Source organism: Vanellus vanellus (assembly GCF_965231255.1).
Source record: "Vanellus vanellus genome assembly, chromosome: 1".
NCBI classification, from domain to species: domain Eukaryota; kingdom Metazoa; phylum Chordata; class Aves; order Charadriiformes; family Charadriidae; genus Vanellus; species Vanellus vanellus.
In genome coordinates this window covers 57,702,061-57,713,488 of record NC_138905.1, presented here as the reverse complement: position 1 = coordinate 57,713,488, position 11,428 = coordinate 57,702,061, and the positions used below count along the sequence as shown (strand labels likewise).

General features: G+C 49.2%; 1 protein-coding gene across 1 annotated transcript; it reads right to left on the bottom strand.

Moving 5' to 3' along the window:
• Nucleotides 1-1,597: 1,597 nt before the first annotated feature.
• RPL3 (ribosomal protein L3) lies at nt 1,598-10,176 on the bottom strand. Its single transcript, XM_082497086.1, has 10 exons — nt 10,160-10,176; nt 8,641-8,833; nt 7,647-7,815; nt 6,613-6,748; nt 5,180-5,366; nt 4,589-4,749; nt 4,188-4,289; nt 3,591-3,686; nt 2,450-2,569; nt 1,598-1,713 (listed from the first exon to the last, which is right to left on the bottom strand). The coding sequence occupies exons 1-10, from the start codon at nt 10,160-10,162 to the stop codon at nt 1,669-1,671; spliced, it is 1,212 nt and encodes a 403-aa protein (XP_082353212.1). The 5' UTR covers nt 10,163-10,176; the 3' UTR covers nt 1,598-1,668.
• Between the last annotated feature and the right edge of the window lie 1,252 nt (nt 10,177-11,428).

Below are 11,428 nucleotides of genomic sequence, written 5' to 3'. Positions count from 1 at the left end.
GGATGCCTCTGACTGGTTTGATCAAAGCTGCAGTAGCAGACAGGGCTGGCTTAGAGCCATGCACTGGTAACCAGCCAGCACATACACGCTTTAGATCGGCCAACTCGCCACCAAGTGAAAAGACCACCTAAGGGGTTCCTGACAGGCAAGAAAACCTTACTCTTCAGAGCTGCTTGTAAAACTGCAGCCTCAAGATGGACAGAGGTTGGAAATTCCACTTTCCTGTATCGGAGGAATACTGATTTAAAGCTCTTCTCTACCTACCTGTTGATTTGAGACTTGGCGGGGGGAGGAGGGGATAAATAAATAAAATAAAATTAGCGGGTGAGACCTCTCTTGTTACACTTGGCTGAAAGCAGCCAGCAGGTTCATGTGTTAAATGAGGCTGACAGGGAACCAGCCAGCTTGTGCAGTCATCGAGTCTGGTTTCTAGGGCAACAAGGTAAATGTTTTCCCTCCTTCTTGCCACCTTTTAACTCTTAGAAGGTTCTTACGCATCACTGCGGGAAATAATCTCTACGTCCACCTTTCTCTGAGCAAATAGCATTGCATTGGGTCCATCTCAGAGCAGCACTGCACGTCAGTGCATAGATCTGGAGGGTTATTGCCTCAATCGCCACCGTGTCTCCAATTATGGTCAGTGAAGGATATACCAGCAGTTATCTAAATTTACACGCGCCTTCAGTCAGGCTACAGCCCCGAGCGCGAGTGACCTCACTATTGCAGCTGCAGGCAGACAAGCCCTCAGGGCCACCACTGCCTTTCTTCGTATAAGGACTCCCCTAACCACAATGCTTCCGTCTGGATGGGTGCTGTACACAAAGCCCATCCCACACACAGGCGCTCCGTCTCCTCTGCCCTTCACCGGGAGACCGGGCTGGGAACACCGGCCAAACCTTCTCCCCAGGAGCTGATGGAGTATTTTGAGCCATGCAGTAACACAACACCAGCAGCACTCATGGCTCTCCCTCCTCCCAGAGGGTGGGATGCAGAAGGGTCACTCTCCTCCCCTCCCCCAGACACAGCCCTTCCGATGGGGTGGGAAATGGGATTCAGGAATACCCAGCTGCCATGGGGTAGGAATTTGTCACCTCACCTGCTGCCTTCTGCTGCTTTCAAGGACAGCAAAAAGCTGCATTTACAAACAGCTTACAGGTCACATCCCCTGTCATACAGAAGGAAACCAGAGGGTTTCCACGGCAACAGCCAGCACCAGCCACCTACCTAAAATTTAGTGATGTTGCAACAATCTGTAGTAGTTTCACTTATTTCAAAACCAGCTTGATTCAAAGGAGCTCTAAAGCCACCCAGTGGAGGATTAAGACCTGGAATAATACCTCAGTAACTGCGAACAGTTAGGGCTCCTGCTGCTTTACTGCTCCACGCAACCAAATAGAGGAGCCATGCTCTGCCCCAAAATTTTTGCCCTCCGAAAACAGCAATGGCAGTTTCTTTCTCCTTACAGGAGCCCTGCTATGAGTTGGATGCTCATGAATTTGAGCTTTACTTGCTTCTTTGGTTTGGTTGGTCCCACGCACAGGGCCTGCAGTGAGAGTACCAGACTTGAGGTAGCTATGTATAAACCAAGAGGCAAAGGTAATTTCTTTAAAATATTTATTTTCTGGTCTGAGAGCACACAGGTGACAGGACACAAGACCATTCCACACATTAAGCTGTCTCCTCTTTTGCAATACGATCTTTCTTGAGTGGTCCCTGAAAAAAGAAACAAAAACAAACCTATGTAAACAGCAGCCAGCACCAAAGACCACATCACATTGCAATTACAATGCTGCAATTGTTGCAAAGAAATTAAGGCAAAAAAGCCCTGTGTTGGAACCCGTTAGGAAATCCCGAGCCCCGTCCCCACAGCTACAGGTTTTGGAGAAAAGCTGAACTCGGTACAGCCACGCTGCACCACACCAAGCACTTCAGCTGTAACAGAGAAGCAATGCTGGTGCCACCTTGTGGGGAAGCTCTTGTGCAGCCCTGCAGGAGCCAAACCGCTCTCTGACCAGACAATGGCCTCACACACAGGACTCAGAACCTGCTTTCTCCAGCAAGTGACAAATTGAGAATGCCACCCACAGCCCGCAGAGAGCACCAGCATCCGGAGCTGCTCTCAGAAGAGACGCAGTGCAGAGCCACCCCCCGTGGGTGTCAGATACTGTGCAGCGCTTGTTCCACGCCCTATCACCCAAAGGCTTGTGCCCAAACATGGCAGCACCCCTCAGGCAACAAGTGCCATCACAGGGGAAGCAAGACCCCAGCCCCTTCTGTGGTGACAACCAAGTTTGCAGGACAAACCCTCCTGACTGAAGCTATACAATTCTGTTTCACAGAAGTTTTGGGCCTGCGGCAGTCCAAAGGTCAAGCTGCCAACTGCCATTAGCTGAAAAACAATACAGAGATAACGCGATACAAAGCTGCAAGCTTCAGAAAGTGTCCTTACCATGAAAGCCTTCTTCTCTTCAGCTGTCTGGAAGCGGCCATGACCAAATTTGGAGGTTGTGTCAATGAACTTCAAGTCAATCTTCTCCAGGGCCCGGCGCTTGGTCTGCACCAGCAGGGACTACAAGAGAGATACCAGGTGAGTATGCAGCAGCACCCGCGCTGCCAGCCAGTATGCAGTACTGCTTATCACCTCCACAGCTGACACCTCCTAAGTCACTCTGACCTCACACTTCAGCTGCCATTATGTGCAAGCAGCACTTGCCCCTTCAGGGCTGAAGACTGGTCAGCTCACACCACCAGGCAAGCCCAAGTCTGCCTCCCAGTGTCATTAACAATCCACAAGAATCCTAAAGCACACCCCCTTCACTACTAACAAACCTGGACTGAATTAAGTGCCGAAAGGACCTCACGCTAGGGAAGTGATTGTCCCCCTGTACTCTACACCGGTGAGGCCACACCTTGAACACTGTGTTCAGTTTTGGGACCCTCCCTACAAGAAAGACATTGAGGTGCTGAAGTGTCCAGAGAAGGGCAAGAAAGCTGGTTAAGGGTCTGGAGCACAAGTCCTATGAGGAACGGCTGAGAGAACTGGGATTGTTCAGTCTGGAGAAAAGGAGGCTGAGGGGAGACCTTATCGCTCTCTACAACCACTGAGAAGAGGCTGTAGTGAGGTGGAGGTTGGTCTCTTCTCCCAAGTGATAGAACAAGAGAAAATGGTTTAAAGTTGCACCACAGAGGTTCAGGATGGATATTAGGAAAAATCTCTTCACTGAAAGGGTTATCAAACATTGGAACAGGCTGCCCAGGGAAGCAGTGGAATTGCCATCCCTGGAGGTTTTTAAAAGACAGGTAGATGTGGTGCTGAAGGGCATGGTTTAGTGGTGGTTTTGGCAGTGTTAGGTTAATGGTTGGACTTGATCTTAAAGGTCTCTTCCAACTTAGACAATTCTATGATTTGACTCCCAAGGGCATTAATACAAGATGGGTTTGTGTTCATGTGTCCAACAACAGTGTTCTAGGTTTTTCTTTCTAACTGGCTATGTGAATTCCCATGGCAGCAAGCAACAACACCTGTACCAGAGGCAGTGCAGCTAACTTAAGCTGTTCCAGCCCATTTGACAACAGGCTGCACTACTCACCTTGCGCAGGGTTAGGACTCTCTTCTTGGTCCCAACAACACAGCCCTTCAGCATGATGAAGTCATTGGTCACCTCACCATAGTGGACAAAGCCTCCCTGAGCAAGGAGAGAACAGTTAGTGCTCTGTTTAAGCAGGACCACCAATCACACCTGCCTACAGCTTGATGTTCTCACAGCACTTCTGGGTCTCAGCCATTCCCACACTCATCGAAATCCCATGTCCATTATTACCTTTTGCTGGTCAAGTTTCTTGATACAGCAATTTACTTGCTGCTGTAAGATTTTGGCTAAGAACAGCAGCAACAACAAGAGGCCGATAAAACAGCAAAAGCTGCTCTCCCTGCTAAGTTATTCCTTATTTACAAGTATCATTTCTAGGTTTTTAACATCTCTCTCTACTATTGCCACATATCAAAAGCAATTAGCAAGTTACACAAGTCAATACTGAGAATGACTAAGCAACACCACCTCCCACAGCAGCTGAATTTTATCTCCAGAGCCCTTCATTCAGTAATTTTGCAACTTGTACCAGGCCCATTTGCCTCTTCGGATTGCAGCTCACAAGCAGATTCTCTCCACAGAGCTGTAACAACTCACCAGAGGGTTAATGCTCTTGTCAGACAAGTCATAATCAGTTGATGCATTGTTTTTGATCAGCTTTCCGTCCTTGATTTGGTAACCCTGGCCAATCTTGTAGATCTAAAAAAGTCAAGAATTTCTACTTAGCAAAAGGCAGGAAGGAGAAAGGGCCTGTCCTCAGTCAAAAAGCAAACAATTCTACATATGGTTGGAGAAAAATGTCTGTTGCGCTTTGAAAACACGTGGCCATATGAGAATTTTTTATGGTTATCCAACTTAATGGAGTATGGTTACTGTCCCCGAGACAACATTTAAACAGGGCAGAACATCCAAAACAACACTCTCCACTCTATTCACTGCTATGCAGTGAGTGACCCCAGCCAGCTCCCCTTTCTTCTCAGCAGTTGAGAGACACAAACCTTCTTATTGATTTCAGTCCGATGGTGATACCCCTTCTGACCAGCTCGGGCCACAGAGAAAGCCACACGAGCAGGGTGCCATGCACCAATGCAGGCCACTTTGCGCAGACCCCTGTGAGTCTTGCGGGGCAGCTTTTTGGTGTGCCAGCGGCTGGTAACACCTGAAACAAGAAACAAACAGTGTTGCTAACTACTGTCAAGCTGAGATGTCACCAAGTTGTTCAACTAGAGTTTAAGCCACCTTTCAAGCTGCTGACCCCAGGCAACAAAAGGGAAGCCTGGACCCTGCACCCCATTTCTGGGTGGAAATCCAGGAAACGATGTGGAAAACCACATCACCCTGCCCCTGAACCACCCACGTTCCCCCCCCCAGCTGTCCCTGGGTTGTGTTCTCAGAAGGAAGGCAGCATGGAATGACTCCTCATGGATGTCAGGCGCTGTGCCCAGCGCTCATTCCATGGTGTCATCATTGAACCGTGACAGCAGTATGGATTTACCTCCTCAGCTCTTAGCCCACACACTTGTGAAAGCTCAAGCTTAGGATTTCATTAAAATCTGTATCACGATCACAAAGAGAACTTCCACGTTTACCTTTATATCCCTTGCCCTTGGTGACTCCAATGACATCTATCATCTCATCCTGGCCAAAGACAGTTGACACAGGCACCTGCTGTTCCAGCTTCTCCCGAGCCCAATCCACTTTCTCAGCAACAGTGCCACCGTTCACCTGGATCTCCATCAGGTGAGACTTCTTCTGTCTCAGGGGAAGCAAACGCATCTAGGAAACAAAGGATGGAATTTAGCTCCTGCTTTTCCAAGATGGACCTCATCAACTAGCCCAGTATCATTGCAGTCCTGGCCTCATCTGTTTTTCTAACTAAAGGTATCCTTTTCCAAGGGATACAACATCAACATACTGAAGTAAACGGCCCTACAACAAGGGGAAAGCTCATGTTGTGGCTTAAGTGACAAGTCACAGTATCTGGAATTTATATGCCACCCACAGGAACACAGAATTAAAAAGTGTTTCTAACCCTACAGCCTCTAGCCAAACTCCATCCAGAAAGGACAGGAGGTAACAAGGGGCAACAGTTATAAACTGAAAGAGGGTAAGTTTAGATTAGACATAAGGAGGAATTTTTCCTATCATGAAGGTGGCGAGACACTGGCACAGACTGCCCACAGAAGCTGTGGATGCCCCTGCCTGGAAAAGTTCAAGGCAAGGTTGGGCAGGGCTTTGAGCAACCTGGTCTGGTGGGAGGTGTCCCTGCTCATGGCAGTGGGTTTGACTACATGATCTTTAAAGGTCCCTTCCAACTCAAACCATTGCATGATAAAGCCTGCCACATTGAAGGATACTTTGGGTAGGGCCACATTTGCAGTTACTTCTACTACCTTCAGCACAGAGGGACTGACACGAGTACCAACAGCAGCTGCAACACTACTTTTGCTGTCTACTACAGGAAATTAATTCTAGTCAAATAAGCAACATCATAACTAGACGTCTTATTGTACTTACAGACAACTCAAAGATTTAACTGCATCTCCCAAGAAAGTCTGGCAGAGCACTGATGGCCAAGGGAGACACCATCACACCACTCAGCGGTGTGACTCCTCCAGCTGAGCAACAAAAGCCACCAAAAGCCTCTGAGTGTTTGCTGTCCCTATAGAACACAGCCTGAAATGATGCTGAACACACAAACCCCAGAGTTAAATGTTCAGCCTGTTAATTAAGAGAGCCCAAGTCTACAAGGTATCAGCACAGGATGAGTCCAAAAAGTTGCCACTATGGTGCAGTCTTTTGAACACTGCTTCAGAAGATTGCCAGCCATTGCCATCATGGCTCCTCAAGCATCCTGTGAGCACCGGCTTTGTACAGAATGAACAGTACTAGTGTTTGCATCATGCTTAACAAGATAGCATGAGGCTGCAGGGGAGGGCAGAAATCATACAGAGATGGATCAAGCTTTACGCTCACTCTCTTAGTTGGTTCCACTGCACACCTCAGTCCTGCAGACACTTACCTGAGTGTGAGCCATGACTCTAATAACCTGGCAGTATTTCTTCATGCTATTGAAATCTTTCTCCAACTGCTTTTTGCCTTCCTCATCTTGCCATTTCTTGCAGTATTTGGTGAAGGCCTTCTTCTTGGACTTGTGCCTTCAGGAGCAGAGCAGAAACAAGGTTTGGCTAAGCCCTTCATCAATCCCCTGGTAAGCGGGGATGAGCGGAAGGAGCTGCCACCTCAGCTGGTTCCGGCTCATTGCCAGCTTCTAAGGACTCTTTTCCACTGGCAAGCGGAGCCTGGAGCTCATCAGACAGAGGCAAAGTTGCCAGAGCTGAGCGGAGCTGCCATGAATTCCAAAGCACACTAACATTCACAGTACAGAAGACAAAAGACTGTAGAGAGATGTCAAACAATAACAGAAAAAAACAGATCTTTAAAGCAATTGTCAGATGCCAGCTATCTGCTTCAGAACACCATAATTTTCCCCTTCATAAGCCCAAGATATGCCCAACAGTAAGGTCGTTACTGTGACACCCTTGAGATCATTACTGCTCTACTCTTGACGTCTTCTCAGTCTGCAAAGTTCATAAACAGGCTGAAAGCTCTAGACACACTGGAGCCACACTTGGGCAAATGTGCATATTTTGAATCACAACAACAGTGCCTGGAACAGTAATCAGAAGTAACACTTGTCTTCCCCTTTCCTGAGAAAACACGGCTACAGTCAGGACTCGACACTCAACAACAAGCGCCAGAGGCGATTTCCTTATGTCCGCCCGTCGAAGTATCATCACGTGTAGCCCATTGAGGAGATCTCAGGCAAAAACCAACGCTGCCATCCCCACACCAAGAAGTGCGTCAACTAACATGCTGCCACAATCCCAGAACCATTCTTATAGTGCATCCCATTATTAGGCCAGTTTATCAAGACCAAACACTAATTGCTGAAAAGCCTCTTCAAAAAGCTGTACCAGCATAATCTGTGACCCAGCAGAAAAAATAATCCATGGCATGAAATTAAGACAACAAGCAAAAGCCCTGCTCTCTTACCAGTTCTTGTAGAAGCGACGCTTACACTCATCACTGATGTGCTCAGCAAAGATGGTCTTGAAGCTGCGGAGACCGCGAGGAGTCTGCACGTATCCCACAATGCCCACAATGACCATGGGAGGAGTCTCCACTATAGTGACTGCCTCAACCACCTCTTTCTTGTTCACCTCTGGATGAAGACAGAAATACAGCACAACAATTAACACCAGCATCAGCTATTAAATGTCATTATCCTTTCTCACTAACAAATCCTTCACCAGAAAGGTTACATGACCCAAGTTCTTTCCACAAAGGCAAAGATGATGCATGGGAAAGTGACCACCAACTCCAAGTTATAATTTAATGCCTTGAAAAATTTGAGGCTAGCTCAGTAGGAAGCACAAAGCCCAATAGGCACAGTGGATGGTAGCAAATAACAGAACCACATTCAGGACTACAAAAATCGGCAAAAAAAATCAATTTAATTCTGCCCACCCATTGAGAAGAGGTCATCCTAAGTAGCCTGTTACAGTGCTGCGCGTCTCAGAAACAGGACCATTAACAAGACAGGCACTGCCAGACATGAAGTCTTGCTGCTGGGCCACCACATACGTTGAAGTGGGAGTGGTTTGGGTGCTTTATACCCCACCCACTCAAGGACTTTCAATGCCATGAAGTCAAGCTAGGACTAAAATGTCAGGGGAGGTTTAGACTGGATATTAGGATACATTTTTCCACTGAAAGGGTTATTAAACATTAGAATAGGCTGCCCAGGGAGGTGGTGGATTTGCCATCCCTGGAGGTGTTTAAAAAAAGGGTAGATGTGGTACTTAGGGACATGGTTTAGAAGTGGTTTTGTCAGGGCAGGTTGATGGTTGGACTCTATGATCTTAAAGGTCCCTTTCAACCTCAGCAATTCTATGATTCTAAAATCTAGAGCTACTAATGAACAGGTCATCTTTTGCCATTCATGAAGAAAACTACCTCCTTCATTCGCAGGAACATTAATACATACTGGATCCAGGTCTGTCAACTTCACGGACAATGTGGGTCATGCCAGCTTTGTACCCCAAGAAGGCAGTGAGGTGGACAGGCTTGCTAGGATCATCTTTGGGAAAGCTCTTCACCTTTCCCCTGTGCCTGCTACTGCGTTTGCGGGGCAGGAAGCCCAGAGACCCATGCCTCGGAGCTGAGAACTTGCGGTGAGACTAGAGAGAGAAAATAAACATTTAGTGTTTACTGTAGAGATTCACTTGTACCCACTCAAGGGCCAAGGCCAATCCTCTTCTTGCCTTGACACATGAATATTATGTATATACAAGACATTTTGCATTCTAGAAATTCTTTTCCATATCAGCTGTTTGGGTTCTGAATTCTGTTATAGTGTTAGAAGAACATAATCCTCATGCCTCAACCATGTCCCTCCTAGATTTCCCCAATAGCTCTTCCCTTTCAAGCGTATTTTAAGACATCACCAAGTCCCACTCTAGCTAGGGAACCACACAAGCTGTAGTTTGGCCACAGAATGCCACCAGAATTTCAAAGCACCCCAGAAGCCGAGAAAATGGAGAAGCACAGGTAACTCTACAGTATGTTTCAAGGAACCAGTGACACTATGAAAATAAGCACTATAAAAGAATTTCAGTTTGAAAAGCTGCAGTAAAACACTATTTCAACATCCACCTTTGAGTCACTTGCTTTGGATGGAAGTTCAGGTTTTTTTCCAAGCTGTTCTAACTACCAGCCCTGCAGCCTCCCTCTGCAACCTGAGAGCTGAGCAAGGCTGGACTCTATCTGGAGAACTCTCCGCCCAACAAAGCGTTACCCATCTATTCTCACACCCAAAATTAAGAAAAATACTGTACCAATAGCTAAGAAATATGTCTTACTTTAAAAAATATTACTCGACACAAGCTGCCTTAAGCAGGCAAAGTTTTCCGGGCCCAGAAAGTGTTTTTTGACAGGATCACGAATGTCGTGGCAGGGCCCAGCAGAATAAAATTCAGACACCTCCGCAAGGCTGAAGGCCGCAACACCATTAAACACGAAACGCGATCCTACAGACGGAAGGCGGCGAAGTGCGGTCGTTAGAGGGGCCGCTCCGCCTGCCTGCGCCCCGCACCGCGGCAGTACCGACCGGCCGCCGTGCCGCCCTCTGACTGCGCTCCCGGCCTTCAATCGCGCCGTGTCCTGGCTGCCCGCCCGGGCAGGCACCACCACCGGCAGCTCTCCAGACCCTCTTTCTAACATAAGGGACAGCAAAGCCCCGCCGCGGACCAAGCGCCCTCCCAGTAGCCCCCACGGCCGCCCGCCACCCAGACCTCCCCCCTCCCTCCCGGGCACCAACCAGGCCCGGCCCCGCGTCCCCACGGCAAATCTGCGCCCGAACCCAGAAATAAACCCCCGCGTCCCCTCCCGCAAGGGGCCGGGGGCGGCGGCAGCGCGGCCGGGTACCCGCCGGGGGCGGGATGGCGCCGATACCCGAGGGATGGCGCGGCCGGGCCTGGGCGGTCGCCACCGCCGGCTGCACCCACCATCTTGGTCCCCGCGCCGGGCCGGAAGGGCCGGAGGCTTCCGCGCGCGCGGCTTTTATGGTAGCCCCGCCCCCTCGCGGTGTCTCGCGAGAGGGCGGCGGAGCCGTGCGCGCGGCGCTACGGGTGGGGAGCGGGGCCAGAAGGGCGAGCGGACGGGACAGGGGGGGGTGGAAGGGATGCGCCATTCGTAGGGGCACCCGCCTCGGCGGAGCGTCCCACTGTTGTGGGTTGTGAAGTAGCTCCAGAGCCAGGGGAAGCGGTGACGCTCCCGACCCCGACAGGCGCCTGACAAACCTCCACAGTTGGCAGGAGATGTCGGGCAGTGCGAGGAAATCGCAGGGTTGCGCGGAATCACAGAATGGCAGGGGTGGGAAGGGACCTCTGGAGGTCATCTGGTCCACCCGCCCTGCCAAAGCAGGTTCGCCCAGGGAAGGTTGCACAGGAAGGCGTCCAGGTGGGTGTTGAAGATCTGCAGGGAAGGAGACTCCACAGCCTCTATGGACAGCCTGTTCCAGTGCTCTGTCACCCTCAAAGGAAAGAAGCTTTTCCTTATGTTCAGATGGAAATTTCTGTGTTCCAGTTTGTGCCCGTTGCTCCTTGTCCTGTCGCCGGGCCCCACTGAAAAGAGTCTGGCCCCCTCCCCTTGACACCCGCCCTTTAGATATTTATAAGCATTGTTGAGATCGGCCCTCAATCTTCTCCAGGCTAAACAGACCCGGGTCTCTCGGCCTTCCCTCATAAGACACATGCTCCAGTCCCCTCAATCATCTTTGTAGCCCTCCGCTGGACTCTCTCCGGGAGTTCCTTATCTTTCTTGAACTGGGGAGCCCAGAACTGGACACACTACTCCAGATGTGGCCTCACCAGAAATGCAGTAACAAGGAAAAACCAAAAAATTTTAAAAGTTAATAAGATAAAATAGGTTTCACTGCTACCACTGGCACCCATTACTTTTGCGTATATCTCGAAATAGAAAAAGACATCAAATAACCTCTTTCATGTGGGGACACGTTCTCAGGCTGATCATGTCTTCTTCAGGGGCCGCGTCCTGCTGTGTATTCCCACAGCGCTTGGTACAGCGCAGCTCCAAACTCAATCAGGGCCTCTGTCTGCTGCTGTTGAATTCATAATAAACAATAAAACCCCAATGTAGATGCTCGAGTTATGCTGTGAAAGAGGAACTGAAAATAAGACTTGCTGTGGAACCTGTCTGGAGCTGTTATTCTTCATGCTGTTATTCCTCTTGCTCCATTTACTGCACACAGATAA

What these genes read in the sequence shown, in the direction of transcription:
- RPL3 (XM_082497086.1), bottom strand. An exon ending in GAGTCATGGCTCACACTCAG is followed by an intron (nt 5,367 to 6,612) that starts GTAAGTGTCTGC and finishes TTTGTTTCCTAG; the next exon opens with ATGCGTTTGCTTCCCCTGAG. An exon ending in ACAAGAGCATTAACCCTCTG is followed by an intron (nt 3,687 to 4,187) that starts GTGAGTTGTTAC and finishes CTCCTTGCTCAG; the next exon opens with GGAGGCTTTGTCCACTATGG.